Source organism: Sphaeramia orbicularis, chromosome 22 (genome assembly GCF_902148855.1).
Source record: "Sphaeramia orbicularis chromosome 22, fSphaOr1.1, whole genome shotgun sequence".
Lineage (NCBI taxonomy): Eukaryota > Metazoa > Chordata > Actinopteri > Kurtiformes > Apogonidae > Sphaeramia > Sphaeramia orbicularis.
The window spans coordinates 12,979,129-13,006,967 of record NC_043978.1 but is presented as its reverse complement, the minus strand read 5'-3'; the positions used below and the strand labels follow the sequence as shown (position 1 = coordinate 13,006,967).

At 37.1% G+C, this 27,839-nt stretch overlaps 1 protein-coding gene across 1 annotated transcript in view; it reads left to right on the top strand.

Moving 5' to 3' along the window:
• Nucleotides 1-27,839, top strand: part of kcnh5b (potassium voltage-gated channel, subfamily H (eag-related), member 5b) — a 492,331-nt gene that overhangs the window by 64,081 nt on the left and 400,411 nt on the right. The window contains exon 5 of the mRNA XM_030127455.1: nt 26,823-26,938. Coding sequence (XP_029983315.1) covers nt 26,823-26,938 — 116 coding nt within the window. The remainder of the gene's footprint in view (nt 1-26,822; nt 26,939-27,839) is intronic.

Sequence of the window (27,839 nt, the reverse complement as noted above, 5' to 3'; positions counted from 1 at the left end):
TCCTCAGATGTGATACAGATGAATCTGAGTTGGAGTGGTTTCCCCTTTTGGCCTCTAGAGAATAAGACTGGATTATAATCAGCTTTAACCCTGAATCATTAACTTCTCTATTAAACTGATGGGTTCTTGCTGAAGACATTTATGCTCCGTAATGGTCAGACCTTAAAACCAATCACCTTGGCGACGAGGCTGCACGTGGCCATCAGCGGTCCATTCCCGACCTGAGGAAGGCGGCCGGCCCCTGCTGCGTTCCAGCAGGTCTGAGCTGATGGCAGTGGCTGTTGGAGAGTGGCGTCCTGTGGGCTGCGTCCAACCGCTCCTGATTAGAGGGTGGGAGACGGTAAACAGAGATTCGCTGCTGCAGGCGTCGACAGCTGAGTTCGCCGCTCGCGCTGCAGACCAGAAGTCGCCCTCGGCCCTCCTCGTCGACCGCTCCATGGCTCGACACGCCACAACACGTCAGCATCAGCGAAAACGAGGAGACCGAGATATCCACATTGACCCAATGACGACCAAACGTGACGGAGTTTTTCCTGTAGATGCATTTGTTTGGGGAATATCAAACAGATTTTGTTCAGGGGCCACATACAGACAGATATGAGCTCAAGTGGGTGGGGCCAGTAAAATAATAACATAGTAGCCTATAAATAATAAGAACTCCAAACTTTTCTCTTTGATTAGAGTGAAAAAAACGTAAAATGACATTATACAAATGTTTTACCTTTACACACTCATCCTTTTAAAAAATGTTGATAATTCAAGACTGTGCACAACTTGAATTATTAAGAAAAAAAATAGAAATAAGATTAATGTTATGCCTCAGTTTATAATTTACACATGTGCATTACCACTTACAGATCACAGTGGATCTGCAAAGACAAAAACATTTATGTATACGTCCAGGCCATTTTTTTTTCTTGAGCCGCAAGTCACAACTCAAATCACGGACTCACGACTTTTGTAACATTCCCGGCCAGTCATGCCAAACTACCTGAGCGCGAGGAATGTAGTCGCTAGATGTAAACAACCAAGTATGGTGGACTGTATGTTATGGCATTTACAGGTCCTTTCTATTGCCAAAGGTGTTTGTTCTTTGCTCTTTGAGGAAACAGAGGAGGAAAAACCGTGCAATAAGACAAGAGAAGCTGTTCTACCTTTTTAGGTTATTGTATATTTGGCTACGTATTTGGTATTAATTATTCTTGCACTCAGTGGACTGAAAACTAACTAACGCTAGAGCAGCTATTTTATGCAGAACATTTGCAGATAATACTATCAGAGTAATACCTAGTTGTAATAACAATCTGCATAAACACCACATCCATGGGGGCCTTGCCACTACTATGTGACGTCAGAACTCAGAACTGGGGCGAACATGGATCTAGTATGAGTTCATGGGTGGGAAAGTCACATGTTTAACTGCCATTCCAGTGCATGTTCAACCGGTAGAAGGGTGAGAATCACAAGTTACAGGTAGCCTGGAATGCAGCATTAATAAATAGGCGTAGGATAGTTTGGACATGTAAACATATTTTATGTAATATTACTTAGAGGTGTAATGGTACTGAAAATCTTCACTTTGGTACGTTTTTGGTACAGGGGTCTTGAGTTCGATACATTTTTGATATGTTTTCAGTATAGTGAAAGAGACCAGAGAAGGGGTGGATGGGGGATGGGGGATGGGGGTGTGCGCTCCGTGACAACAGAAAACTGAAAGTGAAACTTAACATGCTTTGAACGTCCGGCCCGGCTTCTGTGCCTCTGTTGTCATGTTCACCCCACTTATTGTTACGAATACACAAGGCTTGGACCCCAAATGCACGAGACAGAGCCAAAGTGAACTTAGTTTGAGTATTATTACTCAAAATAGAGAAGCAACAAAAACTCTCTTCACAACAGTAGATTCAAAAATGTAACACAAAATATTCTCAGCGAGGTATCAAAAAATATAACAAACAGTCTCTTCACAAGTGTGGAATCAATAGACTTACAAAGTGTGTCGAGCAGCACAGAGGGACAGTAGAAGGTCGAGGGAGATCTAGACATGGCATAGCATGAGAGACACACTGACAACAGACACGAGGAGAGGAGGGTAGAAAAGGGTGGAGAGGTAATGAGCCCCAGGTGCACACAAACGAACAAAACCCTCACCAAAATAAAACAGGAAATGAACAAAACCAACTAACATAAGGCCCTTTCCCACCAAAAGGCCCAGGAACTTATTTACCAGGAACTTTTTGGTGTAAAAAAGTTCCTGGTAACTGCGTTTCCACCGCACCCGAAAGTTCAGGGTAATTTAGTCAAATCAGATTGATGATGTATGAGGGAGCAGTAACAGAACCTGTCGTCCAGTTCATGTCCATTCACAAACTGACCTCTAGCACAATAAAATGACACGGTACTGTAAGTGGACAGTTTGGGTTTAACATTTTACTGGTTGTTGAATCACTTAATCCATCAGGAATACATTTTAAATGAAGTTAACCATCATTACATATCCTTAATTTGTATTTAAAAATGGCAGAACATGTATTTCAAATTCATTCCTTAAACTAAATCACATTAACTTTATGTGTAATGGATGGTTCTGTTTCATTTCTATTGTTTTATAGATAGTCAGGTTCAACCATTAAGTCAGACAGATTTACTCAAAGCTTGGATTTAATTCAACTGCATATTACTGATAAAGTACTTATCTTATATTTGATGCCATGTAAATGAACAGGACAGCATTAGGTTAGATTTTTTTTTTTTTTTTTGTAATTGAAACAAAACAAAAGGTTGCCTTGAGATTAAAAGGGAAATAAACATGTGTGAAAGGTTCAGGCTTTTGGACCAGTGTGTGGTCCAGCTGGGTCCACGGACCAGTGGTGTGGTCCAGCTAGTCCAGGACAGCTGGACTGGAACTCCATGGTCCCGGTCCCTTTTTCTCTTTCCTACAGGAAAAGTAATAAAAATGCTAAAATCAATAACAGAACACATGATGACAGATTCCTACCAGTGTGATGTGACATGTGTGACCCGGGCTGTTGTAAACAGCAGTAGACGATGGACCAGCGCACAAACGAGCCACAGGTTCAGAAAAAGAGGCGAGTCTGTCCAGTCCAGTTCAGGTGGAAATCACAAACATACAGAATAAATCAGTGTTCAGCTCACGGTGACAACACAAATACATCCAGCTCTGTGATTTAGGTTTAGTGTCAGACTGTTGACCAGTTAGCATTAGCATTAGGTTAACCGGACTTCACTTTTGACTAAACAGCTGATGCCTCTGACTACTGTTATAGCAGGGAACCAATTAAACAGGGAATATTTCTGTCATATACATACCATTGGTTTGTTCGACAGTCAGATCCACTGCGACCGTTGTGGTCCTTTAGTTTCTTTTAATCCTGCATAAGTTTCTTCTTCTTTTCTCGTATTTCTTTAGGCGTGTGTCTTATATTTGGCTCAAACAGCTTTTACTCGCTCGTTTTGTGTCGGCGATTCAAAGTCCGTCTGAATTTCCTCGTCGTCCGTCCACTTGTTGTAGCTTCTCTTTGGTCCATTTTCTGAATAATCAAAATACAAAGCTTGTGGAAATTAAATGAGTTAAATATTGGCGGTGAACAGAATGCGGAAATGCCGCTAGTCTAGTCCACCACTCAGTGTTCTGCAGCACACAGCCCTGCCCCTTAAAATTTCTGGTAATCTGGAAAGTACTACCTCTCTACCAGGAACTTCTTCAGGGTAAATTTGGGGCCGGGGGAGGGTCAGTTACCAGGATAACTTTCGGTGGAAATGCACCAAGAACTTTGAAAGTTCAGGGTAATACAGAAAGTTCCTGCAAAAGTTCCTGCGGTGGGAAAGAGCCTATAGATTACTAGCACCAGTGAGGGTGGTGCGTCACACTTATCTGCTCCCCAGCCTCAGAATAAAGTGTTTTTTTGGGTTTTTTGTAGTGGCGTTGAGAATTCGCCTCTGCTGAATGGGTTCTGCTCGCGGCCACCCTGCTTCCCAAGTGTTTGCGTTCTTCACACAGGCTACGTGTATTTGTTTGATACACCTCCATATTGTATCGAAAGCCCCAAACTGAAATGGTTTGGTACAAACAAGTGCACCATTGCCCCCCTTCTATTACCTTTTTTTTTTTTTTACTTTGTAGATGTCATTATTGATAGATTATGTTATTATTATTTTACTGGTCTTGGACTAAAATAAGGTTCACATCTTTGACTGTTCATATCTTCAGTGTAATTTTTACAGTTCATCCTGTGGCCCAGATCGGACCCTTTGGTGGGCCGTGTGTGGCCTGCGGGCCGTATGTTTAACACCCCTGCTGTAAATCCACCCACTTTTACCATTTCCCCCAGTTTTCAGTGTGCTTAGTCTGCTGTGGTGTTTACTGCTGCGCTCATGGAGACACCCGCAGGCTTTTTGGGGCTTCATCACTGTTATTTGTGCTCTATCATCAGGTCTGGTTATCACTGACAGCAGATCAGGACGTCTACATTATCAGCAGCTTCAGTTTAGAGGAAACAAAGACAGAACATGTGGCAGAGCAGAGCGGGTAAAAGGAGGAGGGAGGTGTCGAGGAGTGGTTATTGTTGTTGATGTGGAGGATCTGTGTTGGCTGTTTGCTTCGTCAGCACCTGGAGGAGCTTCACAGATGGTCGGTTCCTCAGCCTCAGGCGAGACATCATTTATGGGCGACAGATGAGCAGGATGAGTGACAAATACTGGAGCACCAAGTTTCCAGCAGAGGGTGGGACTAATGGGAGACTTCACCCGCTAAAACAGACAGTACAGTCAAATACATGAAACATTTTGCATATTTTAGCATGTCATGTCTTTAAGTGAGTCTTAGCACAAAGAAAAGCCACTTCTGAGTGTCTCTCGTCTTTACGTTGAAACATTGTGATGGATTATTTTGAAATTGAGTTGAAACATTTCTCATTTTATGCACCACTGGCAAAGTAATCCATCACAATCCTTTATGCTTTGGACAGTATTCAGATAGGGCCTTTGAAGAACAGTGGAAACACTACGTCTGACTAAAAACTGTATTTCTGCATAGGTTTGGGCCAATATTATTACAATATCTATAATATCTAGATGAAAGAAGTACATTTTCCTGTACAAACAGCTGCAGTGTTTCTGTTAATTCCACAGACTATGGCCTGATTTGTTCTGCTGGAGTGTCATAATGAATCCAAAATGTTTTTACACTGAAGAATAAGACAAGATCGGATATGAGAGGAGAAGTGGTAGTAAAATTTATTATTTCATTGCAATGGGACTTTTCACTGGGTTGGATATTTATTTATTTATTTATTTAGAACAGGGGTGTCAAACTCATGTCAGTTCAGGGTCCACATTCAGCTAAATTTGATCTGCAGTGGGCCGAACCAGTAAAATAATAACATAACAATATATAAATAATGTCATCTCCAAACTTTTCTCTATGTTTAAGGGTGAAAAAAGTAAATTTACATTATGAAAAGGTTTACATCTACAAACTATCCTTTCAAACAATGTGAATAACATGAACAAACTAAAAAAAAAATAAGTGTAATTTTAACACTATTCTGCCTCAGTTTATCATTTCCACAAGTACATTATAACTTACAGATCACAGTGGATCTACAAATACATCAGGCAGAATCTTGTTAAAATTGTACTTACTTCTCTTAAGACATTTCAGGTTGTTCGTATTTGTTCAGGTTATTCACGTTTTTTTCAAAATTATACTTTGTTTTAGTGTAAATATATGAAAAAATTTACATTTACAAAGAGAAAAATTTGGAGTTGTCATTATTTATATGTTATTATGATAGTATTTTACCGATTTGACCCACTTGAGATTGAATTGGTCTGAATGTGGAACCTGAGCTAAAAGGATTGTTAATATCTTCAGTGTAATTTTTGCACTTCACAAATTCATCCCAAGGGCCGGACTGGACCCTTTGGTGGGCCGGTTTTGGCCCCCGGGCCGCATGTTTGACACCTGTGATTTAGAACATGCAAAGAAACAAACTAAAACAAAAAGCGAAATAAGACAAAAACAAAATGACATTCAAATGAACAGAATCTATCTTCAAGTTTGTGCAAGTCTGGATTTTGCATGGTCGAAAAGGAGTAGGAAGAAATATAAATTTTTTTAATCCTACCCCTTAAGTGCTTTTACACCTTGTTGAGCCGCATTATGTAATAAATTCCCATTATGTAAAAAAATTCAAAATGTAATAAGAATGTCACATCATCTTGTAATAAAGCCGCATTATGTAATAAACTGACACATGTTGTAATAAACTACGTCAGCGCTTCTTGACACTTTTTTATAATTAATAACATGGTTCATTATGTAATAACAATCCCAATTAATATAATTTCAAAGCAATTTAGAAGAAATTAGTCAGAGGAGCTACAGGTAATGGAATCAGAACTTTAACCACACAGTTTAAAGATGAAAATAAAAATGTGTCAAGTGCCTTTTGTAATAAATTTCTCAAATTGCAATAACTTCCTGCATAATGCGAAAAAATTTACTACATAATGCATTGAGGTAGTTTATTACAAAATGTGTCAGTTTATTACATAATGCGGCTTTATTACAAGATGATTTGACATTCTTATTACATTTTGATCTTTTATTACATAATGGGAATTTATTACATAATGCGGCTCAACACACCTTTATCACTTACTTAATACAAGAATCGAACAATACTTTTTTCCTAATTTCAGCATTTAACCACAATGAATACACAACAATATGATCATAGTAATACAGTCATACAAACAGACTCAACAACTCATATATTTGGCAGCAAGTGAACATTTAGTTATTGAAGCTGATGTGTTGGAAGCAGCAAAAACGATCACCTGACTGTGACCAGGTCCATATGATAACAGTGATGAATATGTCAGAGCATCTCCATAACTGCAGGTCCTGTTGGGTGGTCCTGGTCAGTATAGTGGGTTAGAACCGACCAAAACTGGACTAAGGAAGGACAGCACAATCTCAGACTAATTTTTTTTTTTTTTCTCCCCCTTTTATTTTTCTTTAGCAAATGAATAAAGAAATAACTTTACCCCAATCCTGGTAGAAAAACACAAATCCACACATACAGAAAAAGCATACCTAAAAGTAATTACCATAAAATTGAGGATTTTCTCCCGCCCACTTTTTATATTTGTTCTATATTCTACTAGAAAACTTGGATTAGCATCTTCGTTCAGATTTGAGGTGTGGACATTGAATTGTACCCGAAAGGGAAGTTTTGTATGACCTGCTTTTCTGAATAAACAAAGAATGAAAAACTAATTGAGGGTTTTCTAAATAAATAGAAAGAGTAAATAATAAAAAAAAATTAAAAAAAATAAAATAAAATGACAACACAATTATAAAATTATAAAATCAGACCATAGTATTGTACAATTGTCTACAATACAATTGTCATCTACTCTTTATGGCTAACAAAACAATAAAACAATAAACTTTCCACAGTTCTTAAAACTAAGCTAACCCATCTGTGACCCTCTGTCTGTATTTTCCATTCTACCTCCTGAACCTGAAACCTTCTTATGTCAATAAGTCACACAACTTTGAGCAAATCAGCAAAATACAGAAATCACAGCTATAACATATTACATTCCAATTACAAAGCATAGTTTTCATGCTTATAATACATTGCATCCTAATTAAATAATGCTTAGGTTTTTTATGCATTCTTTAACTGTATAATTCTAACAGTATCTGTGTCTAAAAATGGTTAAACATCACCTCTCCCTCCTGTGTCTCATTTTTAATCTGCTGCTTTGGCAAAACACTGAGGCGTACTGAATTAAAGATGCGTATGTTTTATTGCCTACTACTTGACCTTTAAATATTAATGATTATATTCAGCATTCTCATTACTCTGACTTACTTTTAGAGTTTAAAGTCAAGGATCCAACCTGGATTTTCCCTGTAATAGAGCAGGTTTTCATTGTGGCTCTTGCTCCTTTCAGTAAAAGTCTTAAGTGCTTCTTTTATTCAACGTGCTGTAAAGCATTGGTTGCATAAGTCTCTGTATGGTGTACATGCATTATACAGTAGTAGAATAACACCACCTAATGTGCTGACGAATAATGGGGAGCCATTGGCATGGAAAGCAATCTAACATGTTCTTTTTCATACCAAGAAGCACTTTCATCATGGAGGAAAATGGAGGAATTTGTCTTGGTGGCCCTCATGTAAATCCACAGTGACAGCCTACAGGCCTGCACTGTACACTCTGACACATAAGGACAAAAAGACCACACAAAACAGCACAAGTAAATACAAGGGCTTTTTCACGCTTAATAATGGTAGTGCTGCTGCTACGCTTCCCCCTCAAGAACCCGGCGTGATTTATCAGAGTGCAGCACAATGGGACTGGAAATAAAAAAGTAAAGGCCTGAGCTAAAAATACCAGGGGAGCAGAGTCGGAGCACGCACCGGCGGACTGAACGCTAAAATGACACGTCGATCAGCGCTTTCACGCAATAACGCGACCTGAAAGTAAATACAGCTCATCACCAGGTGTCGATGTTTACAAACGGCGTGTGACAAACTCCTGATCAGCACGACCTGGAGTTCAGGAGGCGTCAGAGTCATTACCAAGTCTGATTATCTGTCATTTCCCTGATTGTTTCCTGATCAGGTTTTTCCATCGGCGTGACAGGGTTTTTGTGGATGAGTCAAATGGATGGACGCAATTGGACAATATTTTTGGATTCACTGCAAACAGAAAACAGTGAAACCTGCCTGTGACCGTCATTATCTACGTTATCATTCATTATCTACATTTTAACACAAGAAACTATACTTTTCTCTCTTTTTACTTTTTAATTAGTGCTGTCAAATGTTTAAAATTTTAATCCAATTAATCACAGGGTTGCTGTGGATTAATTTAGATGAATCATGATTAAATATCATTCATTTTTCATCTATATTTATTGCGTTTCATTTTACAACAGCAAAAAGACTCAAGAAAGAAGGAAATATATATATACACTTAATGTGTTTTTTAAACACCTTCAACAAAACAACTGTAACCAGCTGTTCTGCCATGGGTTTTTTTTCCACTCATATTTCCATCCAGAGGACCAACATGCTGTTTAGTGTCTTCCGTCTTTATGAGTTGGTTCTGCTGCTGGTCACTACTGGATCAACTGTCTATTTGTTCATGTGCGTTAACGCTAACTCTACTGGGACAAACTGCATGAAATACGTTTGCAGAGACATTCAGAGTCATTCTGCTGCAGATGGGTTAACGGAGTTAAAAGTTTTAATCAGATTAATCATGATGGTGAATTAATCTGCGTTATTTTTGACAGCCCTGCTTTTAATTCAAACTTTTTACTTTATTTTGATCCTTTTGAGTGGGATTGTTTATTTTTTTATTTGCCTCTTCCATCACACCTGGAAGCCATTACATCATTATCAGACTTCTGCAGAGCTTGATGATGAGCTGATCATTATTTGAACCAGGTGTGGCTGGAAGAGGGAAACATCTAAAACAAGCAGGATACCGTCCCAGGTTTACAATATAGCCCTGCTTTACAATATGGACTGACAGATGGAACAGCAACATACAGAAAAGCAAAAAAAAAAAAAAAAAAAAAAAAAAAAAGACAAGCAAAAGCAAAAACAGTACATGCCAGATGTTCTGACGTAACATCAATAGTGGGTTCCATTCTTCCTGATGTCTTGTGTAGTTGAGTTGTTTTCCCTCTAAACTTGACATGACATGGTTGTATTTCGATAAATCATCTGATATGATCTTTGGTAAAGAATCTGAACCGTTGATCCGGAGTTGGGATATTTCCCTCATTTCTGGAATGAAGCCCTTGTTTCTGTACTTTTTCTATTGTCAAGGTCTTACTGTAAATCAGGGGTGTCAAACTCATTTCCGTTCAGGAGCCACATTCAGCCCAATTACATAATAGCCTATAAATAATGACAACTCAAGCTGAAAAATCTGAAATTTCTTTAGAAAATAAGTGCAATTTTAACAATATTATGCCTCAACTGATTATTTATACATGTGCATTACAGGTTAAATCTACAAATACACAAAACATTTAATAACAGGCAGAATATTGTTAAAATTGCACTCAGACATTTCATGTTTGTTCAGGTTATTCAAATTTTATTGTTAAAGGATTGTTTCTTAATGTAAATATTTCCATAATTTAATGTTTTTTGCACTAAAACAAAAGGAAATTTTTTAGTTGTCATCATTTCATTTATTTATATTATTTTATATTTTTTTCCACATTATTTTATGTTATTGTACTTGAGATCATATTGGTCTGTATGTGGAACCTGAGCTAAAACCAGTTCAACACTTGTGACTTTTAATACCTTAAGTGTAAATTTTCCACTTTGCAGAATCATCACATGGGCCTGATTGGACCCTGTGGTGGGCCGGTTTTGACCCACGGGCCGTACGTTTGACACCCCTGCTTTAAATGATCATTTTGCAGATTTTACACCAAGTTTTTCCTACTTTCTTTTGTCTGTTTCTTCACATTTTTCTTCACATTTTACTTTAAGATGCAGACATATTGCCTCTACTGGTCTTCAGGATGAGACTATTTCAGGAAAAGTGAACCATTAAAGGTCAGGTGAATTAACCGTCCAACATCTCAGAGCTTGATATGTTGAGAAGGCTCTTTTACATGCACGTTGCTAAGCGATAAGACCGTTATCTTGCTGTGTGTGAAGACTGTTCATCCTTTCGTGGTCAGAAATAACAGATGTACGATTTGTTAAGCACTTAGTTTATCATTGTATTTATTACGACTTTGCAATACATTGAATTTATTTGATTAATGAAGTTTTTGCTTTTTAATTATTTAAAAAAAAAAATCTGAAAATTAAGGTTGGTGCGTCTTCTAGACAACTTTCTTCTTCAACTGAAATTCATGAGTCTTTCTGAGTCTTTGTCCACCAGTGGTGCTTCATTTTCATCCAGACCTTTTGAACAAATAATGGTTGTCGACACCTTTATGAGTGCTACTTTAATTAGTGACGTCTTTTGTTGACTTTGTATACGTATGATTGTGTTGACACTCAAGTCGGTGTTTGGCTGGGACTCTTTGGCGTCCATTTTCAACATTTAGGTCACATATAATATTCAAATTTAAACACACAGACTCCAGATGGAAGTCGATGGAAGTCCTTGGGGATTTACAACATGGACCAGGTGACATTCTGACTCGAACTCTGCTGATGGATTGATTCTGAAAACAGCGACAAAGTTGAGAACATTCGTGTGATGTTCAGTAGGTGCTTTTCCATTGACCCACAAATTTTCGGAAACAGGTAGAGCTGCTTCCTGAACCCCCTGTCATACAGGAGTGGAGAGATACGGTGAATGACATTTATTTAATGGAAAGAAAACTGTTTTTATTAACCCTTTCATGCATGAATTGTGAGGACCTTAGTCAAGATTTTTTTCTTGCGTTTTTTTCCTCTTTAGGCATGAAAAAGCAATGCAATGAATTTTTTTTTAATGAACCTGTTTTTTATGGAGTTACAAAACTGTCCACTCAGCTGGACACCATGCATTTTATTTCTGAAACAAAGAAACATGTATTTAAAACGTATTATCTAAAAAAAAAAAAAAAAAATAAATAAATAAATAAATAAATAAACTATGTGAAAACCATGAAATAAAAACATTTTTAAAGCCACTATGCCATTTTATCACATTTATCATACTCTAATACTAGTTGTTACTCAATTCATGGAGATAATATGCAAAAAAACAAAACAAAAAAAAAACAATAACAATAATAAACTTTTTGATTAAGAAAACTGTTAATTACAGTCTAATAACAATTAGCAATTCATTTACACTAAAACATATACTGCAGATCAGGTTTATCAAGAACAGCAAAGTTTTTTTTTTTTCCATTTTATTTATTTATTTAGACAAGGACAATGCAAATATACATTAACCTTAAAAAGGAGCGCTGTAGTGTACCAGGTTCTAGCACTAGTGCTAATTTCCACCAGTAGTCCTGAACAAGCTGATGGTCTCATTAAAAACAGACATTAATAAAAACTAAAACATTTAAAAACAGTAAAAAATGCATTTCTAGAACTCCATCTATATAAATATTCATTCACATTCAACCATTCACTCTTTTTCGTCCCACTGCAGTCTGTCACACACATTAATGGTATGAATTACAGTGTATGGGATGGTGCATGAGCGTCCAGTGTGTCGTCTGATATGGAACTAAAACAACAAAACCCATGAATATACAAGAGAACAGATGTAAAACAACTGTCCACTGTAGTGACCAGTATTCATGAAAGGGTTAAACTCTGGACCAAATGGGTCAAGTATATTCAGCCTTTACAACCAGATTTTGTGGAAGCCTGAACTGTAACTTTGACTTTACCTTATTCTCACTGTATAGTCTTTAATGATTAAAGACTATACAGTGAGAATAAGGTAAAGTCAAAGGCTGCCTCCGTGGTTAACAGGAAGTAGCAAAAGTCATAACAACGATGTGGAAAATAATTCATCGTCAGACGAGTGGAGGAGATTATAAACACTTCCGGATGTGTTGTAGTGCTATAAGCAACAACAATACACCGCGTATATTGGATGTCAATCTGAGAAAGAGTCTCCGAAGCTGTTTGTTTACATACACGGACCCTAGCCCGACACACACACCCGACTAATGAGTCGAGTGTGTGTCTTGACCTCCACCGAACCCCTGAGACTGACTCACCGAACCACCTAGGGTTCGATCGAACCCAGGTTAAGAACCACTGCTTTAATCTCATCTAATCTCTTCTCCCTGATTCTGTTCGTTTTGTCAATTTGTACACATGTTTTGTCTCCCAATATGTATAAAGTTACTAAATGTATAAATATGTGCATGGGAGTGGATCCAAACTGCTCCTGATATTATACATCAGGGGTGTCAAACTCATTTTAGTCCAGGGGCCACATTCAGCTAAATTTGATCTGAAGTGGGCCGAACCAGTAAAATAATAACATAATAATATATAAATAGTGTCAACTCCAAACTTTTCTCTATGTTTTAGAGCCAAAAAACCCCCCAAAACATTTATCTTATTATTATGAAAAGGCTTACATCTACAAGCAATCCTTTCAAAAGATGTAAATAACATGAACAAACTGAAAAAATAAGTGTAATTTTAACAGTATTCTGCCTCAGTTTATCATTTACACATGTACATTATAACTTACAGATCACCGTGGATCTACAAAACACACAAAACATTTGATAACAGACAGAATCTTGTTAAAATTGTACTTACTTCTTTTAAGACATTTCAGGTGTTCATATTTGTTCAGGTATTCACTTTTTTTTTGCGAAATTATACTTTGTTTACTGTAAATACATGAAAATATTTACATTTACGAAGAGAAAAATTTGGAATTGTCATTATTTATTTGTCATTATGATAGTATTTTACTGGTCTGACCACTTGAGATTGAATTGGTCTGAATGTGGAACCTGAACTAAAAGGATTGTTAATATCTTAGTGTAATTTTTCCATTTCACAAATTCATCCCAACGGCCGGACTGGACCCTTTGGCGGGCCGGATTTAGCCCCCAGGCCGCATGTTTGACACCTGTGTTATACATGCTATGCTTTGTAATATAAAATGCTATTCCAAAATAAAAAAATCATAAAAACAGGTGGAGCTGATGAGGCTGCAGGTATCCTATAGATAACAGATGTATTGTGGTTTTTACACATATTCTTCTGTCAACACTAACCAAGGAGAGGCCACAGAAGGAGACTTTCACTGTGGATGAATTTGTTAAAAGAGGAATGTTGCAGCAAAACACAACAATCTAAAGAGTCTCAGTGCTGAATTGTGTCTCCACAGACCTTGTGCCGGTGGTTGAACCTGACCTGAGGCTTGTGTTGATTTTATATAATTGGTTTATTAGTGTTTTTTAAATCCAAAATCAATAATATATGGGGAAAACACTGTGCGCTGTCCATGGTCCTGGAATCACTAAGGATAAAGAATCAGAATGGAGGCGGCAACAAACAGTCATCATCATATTTAATTATTTTCTATTATTAATCAACAAATGGTTTAGTTTATAAAATGCTGGAAAATAGTGTGAAATGTTAATCAGTAGTCGCTTTTCCATTGACCCTCAATTGTGCGAATGTAACTTGTGCATAAAATTTACTTAATGGAAAAACGACAAGTTTGCCAAAACTCTTGTTTTTCAAGTAGAAGTTTTTGTGCTGGCAAGAGGTGGTTTTTCGGGTGGTAGCGCAATTGTTATATCACACAAAACTGCAATGGAAAGACCTTTTTCTGCAAACAGAGTCACGTGAATAAAAAAAACAAAAAAAACAAAAAACCAGATGTGGCGACGTTACAACAAGAGAAGAGTTTTAAAAGAACCATGGTGTGGTATGTTGGACACACCAGGAAACTGAATCATTTTTCAATTTAGTACGGGATAGAGGGGTAATATATGTAATAATAATGAATATGTCTGTACATCAACACCATATTTACATTCGTCACCATGTTTATGGAATGACTTCTCATGTCATTTTGCGATAATAAATAAACAAATCATGCATTTGTGATTTAATGGAAAGACCAACATTACGCACTTTTGTTTTTTTTTACATTTAGTAAATATCGGTAAAGTTTTGCGCAGAAGTCCAATGGAAAAGTGGTTCAGGTTCTAACATACGGCAGAGAATCACTGGATGCTTTTGCAGAATCAGATCAGGATATGAAAGGGTAAGTTCGGGTTCTTGTTCTGTTTCACCTGCTAAGAAAGGATTGCCGAAAATTCCTCTTTATTCTCTTTATTCTACTCTGTAGATATTTTCTCCACTTTTTCTCATAATCACATAGTACTTTCCTGTAACGAACTGAAGCCTTTAAAGGTTCCAAGTTCTTAGATCATGTTGTAATCACTGTAGCTTTTACCTAATTTCAGATTCAGACACAAAAATGAGCTGATCAAGGCAGTGGATTTAGGAGGGAAAATGGCTTTGTGTGAGTCCAGTGGTTCAGAACAGAGCGGTAAAACAGTAACAACACTAGAAAAGCACTTGGAGAGCGCAGACCTCCGCCAAGGCTGATCAGTGGCCCCCCGTGGGCCCCCCCATGCCAAGGAGGTTATGTTTTTGCCAGGGTTTGTTTGTTTTTGTTGTCTGTTGTCTGTCCGTTAGTGTGCAACATAACTCAAAAAGTTATGTACAGATTTTGATGAAATTTTCAGGGTTTGTTGGAAATGGGCCCCCCCGTGGGCCCCCCCACCCCGATCACCACCAAAATTTAATCATTCCTTATCCCATTTCCAACAAACCCTGAAAATTTCATCAAAATCTGTCCATAACTTTTTGAGTTATGTTGCACACTAACGGACAGACAAACAAACAAACCCTGGCAAAAACATAACCTCCTTGGCGGAGGTAATAAATGAGGTTTGTTAGAAGCTAATTCAGCGGCAGGTGGACTGAACATTTCTGATGTCGTACAAAAGTTCAACTCACTGAGGTGTGAAGACTTTTTAATCAGAAAGTGGCAAATTGAGCTGTTTTCATCCATAAAATATAGATTTAGTTTTGTCACATACTGTATTTGTCCAGTTTTATCATCATCTGTAATATGAGGAGGAGTTTTTGCTCTTGCATTTCTTTCCACGTCTGGTTTGCTATTGTACGATTACCCTATCTATCTATCTATCTATATCTATCTCTATCTATCTATCTATCTATCTATATCTATCTATCTATCTATCTATCTATCTATCTATCTATCTATCTATCTATCTATCTATCTATCTATCTATCTATCTATCTATCTATCTATCTATCTATCTATCTATTTTTCTCTCTTTTCCTCTCCTCTCCTTCTTTTTCTTTCTTTTATATCTTATTCTATTCTAGGAAATGTCATAGTACTTTTAGAATGAAAGGCCCTTTTTATGTATTGGGCTGTAACCATTCAGTCTGAGCAAACTTTCCTGTATCTGTCATATTTAACGGTTTTCTTCCAGTGCATTAGTACTTCATAATCTATGGGATGTTTTATTATGTTGGTTGTTTGTCCAGGACAACAGACGGAAATTAGCTTCTCTGCTAAATCTGGTGCATGCATCTTGTTCTTTACAACTAATGCCAATGCACACTGTCCTGTAACTAAATAAATAAATACAAATACAAATGAGGATGTGGTGGAATATCAGAATTTATGGGTTTCAGAAACCAGTATTCATGTCCTGTTTGATTCTGTTGATTTGCATTTTCTCTGTTGGTTCTTTTTTTTATCCTTTCCCTGACCTCTTTTCCTAACCTTAACCCTTAATAACTCTTATTAAGTTGTTTTTATGCATAAATCTAACCAAACTATAACCATGACAATGTCTAGACGAGTTTTAGAAATGATGGTAACACTACAGTTTGAAGTGAGAATGTGTTGCACAGTTTAATCAAGAAAACAGCTTTATTTATTTATTTATTAATTACTATTATTATTATTATTATTATTTTTTTTTTTTAATCACATTTTATCTTTAATTCACTGACAGAAAACTGACTAAAGTTGCACATTGCTCATAACACAGAAATAACATTGAAATTCAACTTTTTCCTCCAAATCCTGATGCCTTTATTCTTTTATGTGAGAATAAATAATAAAAAACAGATGAAAAGTCTCTGCTGCTGTGTGTTTTTCAGCAATAGAGACAGAGAGATGCTGTGTAAGTAGTAATAGTTTTACATTTTCTTGTTGAAAATATGCTGCATAAAAATATTTTATTGTCAAGTTATGAGAAGGAAAATGAAAATGTCTTTTTTTAGAGGAAGAAGAAAATCAAATCACTGTTTCTGTTCACTTTCACTGTTCTTCTTGGCATCAAGTTTTTTTTTTTGTTTTTCTCTTTTTTCATCCAAGTTCAGAGTGAAAGTTAAGAGATAAAGAGTTAAAGTTAGAGCGTTGTGAAGTGACTAAGTGATGAATCATCCTGCATCTATCATATATTAGTAATAACTGTTTCATATCACTTCATTTTTACACCTGATGAAACATATACATAAAAATAGAAATACGTGGGAAAATGGCATTTTATCAGCATTTCAGAGACTGTAGTCACTTTTCCATTGACCCTCAAATTGCGTGAGTATAACTTGCACATAAAAATGTACTTAATTTCGCCAAAACTCATTTTTGTAATGTTTTTGCACTGCAAGAGGTGGCTTTTTGGGCATAACACAAATGGTATATCATGCAAAACTGCAATGGAATGACCTTTTTCCACAACTAGAGTCACATGAATAAACTCGAAGCACTCGGAGAGCGCAGACCTCTGCCAAGGCAGATCAGTGCCCTGGATTTGGATGAAAATTTCAGGAAACGTTGATACTGGCACAAGGAACAAATGATTAAATTTTGGTGGTGATCGGGGGTGTGAGGATGGAGGGGGGCACTGATCTGCCTTGGTGGAGGTCTGCACTGTCTTTTCTAGAAAAGCACTCGTAGAGCACAGACTTCCGCCAAGGTAGATCAGTGCCCCCCCACACCCCCGATCACCACCAAAATTTAATCATTTGTTCCTTGAGCCAGTATCAACATTTTCTGGAATTTTCATTCAAATCTGTCCATAAATTTTTGAGTTATCTTGCACACAGACAGACAAGCCAACGCCAACAAAAACATAACCTCCTTGGCGGAGGTAAAAACAGAGGTTGACAGACGTTACAACAAATGAAGAAGAAGAGTTTTAAAAGAAACATGATGTGTGGACACACCAAGAAACCCAATCATTTTTTAATTAGTACGAGATAGAGGGGTAATATATAATAATAATGAATATATCTGTAAATTAACACGATATTTATGTTCGTCACCATGTTTATGGAATGACTTCTTGTGTCATCTCATGATAATAAATAAACAAATCATCGCATTTTTGATTTAATGGAAAAACCGACATTATGCACTTAAATTTTTTTGACATTTAGTAAATATCGGTGAAGTTTTGTGCAGATGTCCAATGGAAAAGCATCTAGTGTGTCCTTAACAACTGAATATTTCTCTGTATCTAACCTAAAAGTGATTTATCACCATTTATTATTTTGTCCGCTGTATTTTTAAGTGAATAGCTATTATTTTCACATATTTAATTTTCTGATCATGTAGATGTTCATAAAAGCTCACAGTAAATTCAAAGGTTATTTTAGCAAAACAGAGAAAATTGACGAAAAGAATTACATTTTCAAGAAAATCTCTCATTAAGTGATCATAAACCCAGTGTGTCCATCCTCTGCCATTGATCCAACTCCATTGGTTTCACTGGTGAATCAATGTTGTAAAAGATGACAATGTTTCCACGGTAACTACAGTGCCTTTGAACGTCCAAATGAGTCATATCTGATGACCATGAAAAGATGACAAATTCCATTTTACACCGATTATTTACATGGATTTATGATTTAATGGAAAAATCGACATTACGCACTTCTGTTTTTTCGACATTTAGTAAATATTGTAAAGTTTTGCACAGATATCCAATGGAAAAGTGAAAAAAGAAAAAAAAAACCCTTGAAACACTTATTCAAAGCCATAACTACCTTAATTTGTCCAATTTTTTCTCCCCTTGTTATTTTATTTCTAAAGGTAGTAAGATAAACTGTGCCGTTGACTATGTACTGAATCTGTTGGCTTCCTCCTCAGATGTTTTTGGTCTGAGGATCAGAGGTTAATTGTCAGTCATTACTCTTGGCTCTGATTCCTCTGGCGTCTTCACAAGTCTTTTCAGCTTCCAACAATATGCTGCACAATATGTAGCTGAATACGGCGGCGTTTTCCTCAAGAGGGGATATTGAATGGCTTCCAGGCCTGTTATGTACGCTATACGTCCTTCCAGAGCCAAGTTTTAGCATTAACGTACAGACAGTAATAAAAGAAGCGTGAGAAGTTACACAACATCCTCTGCTGAGTTTTCCCAGAGGGAGGTGGAGTGATTGAGATCAGAGCTCAGAATAACCTGGTATTCTGCTGCTGTCGGGTTCTTTATTGTTCAGCGTTCATACGTAGGTGAACAGTTCAGCGAAAGGGGTTTTTCTTTCAGGCGGCTGAAGGCCTGAGGGTTAAAAGCTATTCTGAAGTCTGTTTTTTATCCTAATGGTCCCTTCAAAGGGTCCGAGGGGTCGATCATGTGTGACTAGTCTGCACTGGTGCGATGCTCCCCGGCCTTTCAGTCGTTTGTATTTTTAGAGGCATACGTTGGAGTCGCCGCCCTCCTGGAAATGTGTCCTCTGTCATTCAGAAGCAGCAACGTGTGGGGAAAATCAACAGCCAGGGATCGGCCACTGTCGTTCTGATAGAGGACAAGATGAAAGGCAGGATTAGCCAGGTTTAACCCTCCAGTATTCTGCACATAGAGGTCCTTATAAACACCAGAAGTGTGTCATCTGTGCAGTGTCAGTAATGTCAAAAAGTTTTTCAAACAGTTGGCTTTAACTTTTTACATTTTTTTGGATTTCATCAACTTGAACCATAAATAAATACCAAATGCACAATAACTCACATAGTGTTTAACCCTTTAATTCCATGTTCGTAATGTTAAAAAGTCTCTTTTTTCATGCAAAAAACTTTATTTTATTTTCAGTATTCCACCTAAAATTACATTAATTATTTTTTTTTTTTATTTTCTTCCTGGCATATGTCAATGATTAACACCAACACTGGTTCATGTGCATTATATTTTTTGTGCTTGGTCAAATGTTAAATGCTAAAATATGTCAATGTGTGTATTTTACTCACTTGAGAGAAAAGTGTTAGTGTTGTAATTTTCCATTGTTTATAATCTGTTGATTTTAGTGGCAGGGTCAGAATTGTAACAATCATGCAAAAATTAATAACTTTTGAATTTTAACCTAAAACAAATTGTGAAAAATATATGACCTTTTATAACCTGAAGTGCAAAGTGTGCATAATATGCTCACCTGGATACTGGAAGGTTAACAGGTATAAAATATGATAAAATATATATGGAATACAATGTGCTTTCAGAAAAAAAATAGTGTATAGTAAATGAAAATAAAGTCATTTCACTCCATTTCAGATTTTTACTGTTATATATTTGTGTAACAGTCACCAAATAAATTGAAAATAAAAAGGTGTAATCACAGCTTAGATGAGAACGGATCTGTTTATTTATATACCTAACTCCATCAGAAACACACGGTCCAAACGTGGTGTAATTTCCAGAAAATGAAGGTGCCTATTTTGTACATGTGCTCACGAGGCGAGTAAAACAGTTAACAGCTGTATTTTTTTATTCCTGACCTGTGTAACATTGGTATTTGGACTAATAACTTAATGTGGGACATTGAGTCGAGTCTCTTGTACAGAGTTTGACTGGTAACTGTAAGTGTGGTCAGTAGACGTATAAAGGCAGCAAAGAAAAGACTGAAATGTTTTTGCTCAAAATGCCACAACTTATGATACAACAGAGAGGATGTGTCATTGGTACATTACGAACAGGTCTGAGCCGTGGTGAATTCACTCGTCGTCTGAGCGCCAGATCGGTGCTGGATCGGATCCTTCAGGACAGGATTATGAGACTTGTCAGTTCCATGTGTTGTCGTTGCACAGCTTGTTTGGAAGTCAGAGTGGACACACCCGATATTGCAGACTGAGCTCATGAAATCACGTTTTATGTGACGCCAGTTTGTCGCATTTGTCGTGTTATACGTACACATTTTTGTCCTTTCGCGTGTTATTTAACGCCATTTGATGGTGTGTCAATGTGCTAACTGCTAATGTGGTAAACGCTAACCCTGACCCTAACTCCTAACCCTAACCGCTAATTGCGCCAGCCGCTAATCGTGCTAATGGCACGTTATTTTACGTGGCGTAAATATACATGCTGAAAACTTATAATGCGTACAGATAACACACCAATTAAAAGTGGCGTGTTATCTGTATGCACTTCATAATATCATGTGGGATATTGCATGATGACACTTTCAGTTTCTGAGTAGCTGTATTCAGTGACTGAATAAACTCGTTAAAAGTTGATCACAATTTGTCCACAATTCATTCTTCAATGACCAATGCTTCCCTTTTTAATATGAAGGGAAACCCAAACCAATTAATTGAATATATCTGCAAATATGCATGTTATTCTGACCTGTGCGTTTTAATGGTGCTAAGTATACTAACCTGAAGACTAAAAGTAAATATTTTCATATAGATGATAAACGGGAAACAGAAAAGTTTCTTTCTTATTGCACTCTCTTTGTCATTGAATCGTTAGTTGTTTTCTCTGAGTGAAAATAGGTTTTTCTGCTGCTTTTTGCTTTTTGCTTTTTGCGTCAAAGCATAATGTTCTACTTCTGACCTTTATATTCACATGCTTTTAAAAAAGCATGGTTAAAAAGCAAAGTTAAAATCTAGAAAATTATTGAACTTCTGGTAGTTTTGAGCAGAGCTGAAGTGGTTTAAGAGATTTATGCAGGAAAAAAGCTGAAAACATACTGATATATGATAATTTTGCAGCAGTTTTTTGTGCATGTACATTATAGGCACTCAGGGTTTCACAGACAAGGAAAATGGATGCTCAAGGGTTAAACAGTTCATCTCTGTACTCAAATTGATTTTCTTGTCTTGTTATCACTTATTTATTTCAGTGATAACACATCTCCTCCATTACTCCTTCCTTCGTGACTGTCAGGGAGGATCCAGGACTGAACACTGGGTCTAAATGTTCTGATCCCTGCAGATAAACCAGACTGTCGTGGTCTATAACAGACCAGGATCAGACTCTGAGCAGCTCCAGTATCTGAGCTTCAGCCACATGATGCTCTTATGTGTGTGATAACAGAGCCCCTTTTATTGGGACAACAAAATAATTAACCTGCTCTCATGAGAAAACAAGCTTTGTTATGTTGATAATGAAACCATTAACATGTGATCTCAGCATTATAGCATTTGGAATAAATGCAGCTGCAGCTGTTTTTATTTCACCAGCTGTTGGGCCACTGAGGAGGAGGGGGTCCGGTTTATTCATTAGAAAGTTCTTCAAACATCTTCTCTGGTGAAACTACTGGTTGGAGTCATTAAAAACTTTTTGTATCTTCCTTGGGACAATATCTACAAAGTCTGTTCACAGTTTTCAGAAATTTTGATTTTGGAATTTTTAGGAATTTTGAAGTATTAAAAATGTGCCTCTCCTTCTATTGGTCCATATTTTGATGGTTTATAACAGGGGTGCCCAATCCTGGTCCTCGAGGGCTACTATCCTGCATGTTTTAGATGTATCCCTCTCCCAGCACACCTGACGGTCATTATCAGGCTTCTGCAGAGCCTGATGATAGGCCTATCATTTGAATCAGGTGGGTTGGAAGAGGGATACATCTAAAACATGCAGGATAGTAGCCCTCGAGGACCAGGGTTGGGCACCCCTGGTTTATAACATGTGAATGGTTCCAGATATCAATATAGTTACTATTGAGCACTGATAGGAAATCATATATGGACTTTCATTTGGGTCCATGACCTTGTGTGATCTTGAAGGGTCAAACTCAATGTCACCAATGTCTAGATTTCAACAATATTCTTCTTCGAAACTACTGGTCAGATTCATTAAAAAAGACAAAAAAAAAAGTATCTTCCTTTGGACAATGTCTACAAACTTTGTTTACAGTTTTGAGAAATTTAGATTTTTTAAAATTTTGGATGAATTTTTGAAAAATTAAAAATATGGTAATGTCCACTACCACAGTACTGTGGCATGAAATATTGGTTTGTCTATTGCCACAGAGCCAATCAAATGTTATCATTTCTACCAGAGCCAGTCACAGATACTGTTCCATGAACTCGTTAACCTCTTGTTGCCACAGTACTGTGGTCATATACGGCGTATACTCTGTTCATTCTTTTGTGCATGTTGCTACCACAGTACTGTGGCAACTGACGGAAGAAACAACAAATTAGTGATAGTATATAATATAGAAAAGGAGTTATAGTTGTAAATGCTCTGTATGTTGTTTTATGGTGTTCTTTGTTCTGTGCGGTCAGTGAGGCTGGAGAAGGTGGGCGGAGCTACATGTTAGATGTGGCAGTGTACCGTGTGACTTCAGTTCTGTGTCGGCTTAGTGTATTGAGTGCTGCGGTCTGAATTTTGCACTCTGAACGTTGTCCCAGTGGTCGATTCATATCAGTGTTGGATTTTTCCTACTGGCACCCTTAGCGCTGTGCCCGCCCTCCCCCCCCCCCCCCCCTCCCCCCCCCCCACCCACGCACACACACACACACACACACACACACACACACACACACACACACACACACACACACACACACACACACATTTTTGAAAATCTGCAGGAAAAAAAATGCCACTTTGACCAGGTATCGAACCTGAGTCTTCTGTGTTGCAGTACAAAATGTTACCAACTAAGCTAAATCTCCACTGGATGCTGAGCTGACCTATATTACCATCTGATTGCCTTGGTACTTTTTCAGGATGTAACAAGTTACCAGTCTAGACGTGATATAACGAAGGCATTGATTGGCTGTGTGGTAACAGACAAACCCATATTTCGTGCCACAGTACTGTGGCAGTAGCCCTTTGTAAAGGTTCGCCTTTACTTCCAATGGGCCTTATTTTAATGGTTTAGAACATGTAAATGGTTACAGATATCAATATAGTTCCTACTGATCACTGATAGAAGTCATATATGTCATATATGGGCTTTGATTGAATTAGTTGAGTTCTCCTCCAGTGAAAGTCCGCCCACTTCTTTGTTAGGTTGATCTGCATCCAGGCCACAGGACTGGAACATAGAGACAGAACCAGACAACCTCACACATTGTTACTGATTCATGATAGAACATGCCGCTGACATACAGGGACACTTCTGGATCGTATGTGAACTAGGGCAGATCGGATGATGACGGTGTTATTCACATGTTTGTGTTTAGTTTTTGTGTCCACATTTGAGTTATTCAGAGAAACGTCCAGGTCTGCAGATCTCCTGTGGCGTTCAGTGGTCTCACGCTGCCTTCACATCACGTCGAGTTAATTGTAATCTGAAGCCTCTAGTGTTCGGTACAAGTGGAAGCAGTGGGATGGTGTGTCAACAGTGACAGTGAACGTGGCAGCAGTTGTTCCAAAGTGGGACGTCACTGTATGATCAGGGGAAGGCAGAGGATCTCACCGCATGACATGAAAATAAACTGTTTGTTTCTGCAGAACATCAGGACAAGCATCAGGAACACAACAGAAACCTTGTACCAACACGAGCAGATGTTAAATGTAAAACCCTCTGCGGACCGCTGAGTGCTCTCTGCTCATACATGTATTCCCTGTAGCTCTGCTCCATTAAGCTTTAATATTAGAACTCAGCAGCTCCATGGAGGACACCAATGACACTTCAGCAGATTAGACTCACACTTTGGTGTCTTCTACCTGATACCAGAGGATCGTATCCACACACACACTTAAATAATACTGTGATATATATTTTCATATTGTGATATCTATAGTAATCTTAATATAGAATTTTCTTGTTTGTCTTTGGGTTTCTTTTGTTCATATACTCAGATGAAGCACTTCTAGATGTTTTAGTGTTTTACTTTATTTTGCTCATTTCATTTCATGATTGTTTTAGAGCTTTATATATATATATATATATATATATATATATATATATATATATATATATATATATTATATATATATATATATATACAGGGTGTGATTTTTGGGGGGGATGGGGAATTAACCCCCCCTCTGGTTTTTACATCCCTACTTCTGCTCAGTGAATTTCATCCTCGGGGGGAACAACCAACCAATGTAAATAACAGCAGGTTGTGACAGTTTTCTTCCACCTATATCCTACATTACTGGCACTAACATTCACCTGAACCGAACTGTGGGCAGTCTCAGAATTCACAAACATCCCCATAAAGGGGCCGTAACGGGGGTAAACGTGTCCAGTTCCTGGGGCCCAGTGTTTGTGTGTATAGTGGATACAGGTTAGAAGTTGTGAAAATTTCGTGTAAGATCCGTTGAATAATAGAGGAATAGAACCCGACATTTGGAAAGTATGTAAAGTTTCACTTTTGTTTCACGCCAGCATTAGTTACGTTAGTTATGGACTGCACCCCCACATATAACTGCTGCCACCCCCTGCTCCAACGAAAAAAACACCCTCGCCCTCTCTTTTTTGACAAATCACACCCTGTATGTATATATATATGTATATATATATATATATACACACACACACACACACACACATATATGTGTGTGTGTGTGTGTATATATATATATATATGTATATATATATATATATATATATATATATATATATATAATATATATAATATATGTATATACGGGGCTGTCGAAATTAACACATCAATGTGGATTTTTCCATCATCATGATTAATCTGATTAAAAACTTTAACTCCATGTACCCATCTGCAGCAGAATGACTCTGAACGTCTCCTCCAACACATTGGGTCAGTTTGTCCAAGTAGAGTTAGCGTTAACGCACATGAACAAATGTTCAGTTGATCTGGTAGTGACAGGCAGCAGAACCAACCCATAAAGATGGAAGACACTAAACAGTATGTTGGTCCTCTGGATGGAAAAAACCAAGACGGAACAGTTGTTTTCTAGTTGTTCTGTTGAAACTGTTGAAGGTGTTTAATAGGGGTGTAAGAAAATGTCGGTTTTGCAATATATCGCGGTATTTCATTTCACATACGGTATCGATATTAAAAAGTACTGTATTGATATTTTTGGTATTTATTCAAATGCAGATATTGTAGAGGTTCATTTTTGGGGTTTTTTTTGTTTTCTTTTTTTGTTTATATTTTATTTATATTATTTAACACTCTTTTATAAATGTTAGCTCCTTTGTTGGGATTGCACAAAAATAGTTATGATGTTAGTTATGAAGTAATAGAACATGAACATTTGAACAGGATCTTAAACTGTAATGTCTGTAAATAATTTCAGTTTGAACACAGGAAAGTTTTGTGATATAACATTAGATCCTGTTCTGATCAAATAAAATGTGTTTAGTATTTGTGCAGATTTCAAGTGTAATTCAATTATTCCAGGAAATAATCTTTTAAAAAACAAACAAAACCAATAAAAATTGCATTTTTTACAGTATGAGATATCGTGAGATTGAGATTTGTATCGTATCACCAGATTCTTGCCAATACACACCCCTAGTGTTTAATAACACATTAAGTCCATATATACTCCCTTCTTTCTTGAGTCTGTTTGTTCATGCAAAATGAAACGTGATTAATATAGATTAAATGAATGATATTAATTGTGATTTCGAAATTAATCCATAGCAACCCTGTGATTAATCTAATTACAAATTATATATATATTTTATAGTACTGATAATTTCTTCTTGCTAAAACTGAAAACAGATTGGTTCAGCTGCAGACATCCCATCCAGCCTGTTATTACACAGATGCTTTGCAAAAACAATGAGAGATTTTCATGTTATTAGAAGAAATATAATAATGTTTTTGGCTCATTATGAGACTGTGACGACCGTCAGAGTCTGGGTAATTAACGGAAATACTGGGATTAGATCAAATGCATTTATATGAGAATAAACAGAACATAACCTATGAAACACAACTAAATGTACCTTCACAGCTGCTTCCTGACGACACCTGATTCTACTGATGTTTACCATGAATGTAACTGTCCTCATGAATGTAACTGTCCTTATGAATGTAACTGTCCTCATGAATGTAACTGTCCTCGTCCTTTTTCTGCAGGATGGACCAAGTTTGCGAGGCTGACGAGGGCTCTGACGAACAATCGCAACACGCTGCAGCAGCTCGCACCCATAAGCAAACATGAAGTCAGCCATAAACAGTCGAGACTCGCAGAGGTAGGAGAACACGCAACCCATACTGTACACCACCAGGGGGTCAAACATACGGCCCGGGGCCAAAACCGGCCTGTTGAAGGGTACAATGGGATGGATTTGAAGATAAATACAATCAGGGATGTTAAAATCATTTTAGTTCAGGTTTCAAATACAGACCAATGTGATCTAAAGTGGGTCAGACCAGTAAAATACTATCATAAGAACCAATAAACTCCACTTTTTTATCCTCGTTTTAGTGTAAAAAAGTAAAATTGTATGAAATGTTGACATTTACAGTCTCCTTTCACAAAAAATGTGAATAACCTAAACAAATATGAAGAACATGAAATGTCTTGAGAGAAATTAGTGCAATTTTAACAATATTATACCTGTTACTAAATGTTTTGTGTATTTGTAGATCCACTGTGTGAATGATAAACTGAGTCACGATAGTTAAAAATGCACTTATTTTTCTTAATTATTTGAGGTTGTTCATATTTTTTTTAAAGGATGGGTTGTAGATGTAAACATTTTAATCATGTAATTTCACTTTTTTGACTCTAAAACATACAGAGAAGTTTTAAGTTAACAGTTATTGGCTATTATGTTTTTTATTTGACTGGTTTGACCCATTTGAGGTCATATTGGGCTAAATGTGGAACCAGAACTAAAATAAGTTTGACACCACTGCTCAACACTGTTAGTATTAAAGAAGAGCACTGTGGTTGTCTTTAAATCCAACTTCTGTGATAGTCTGTTCTCAAAAACTTCAGAAAAGAGTAGTTAAAGATATACAGTCGTGGAAAAAATTATTAGACCACCCTAGTTTTCTTCAGTTTCTTGTCATTTTAATGCCTGGTCCAACTAAAGGTACATTTGTTTGGACAAAAATAATGATAACAACACAAGTAGCTCATAGTAG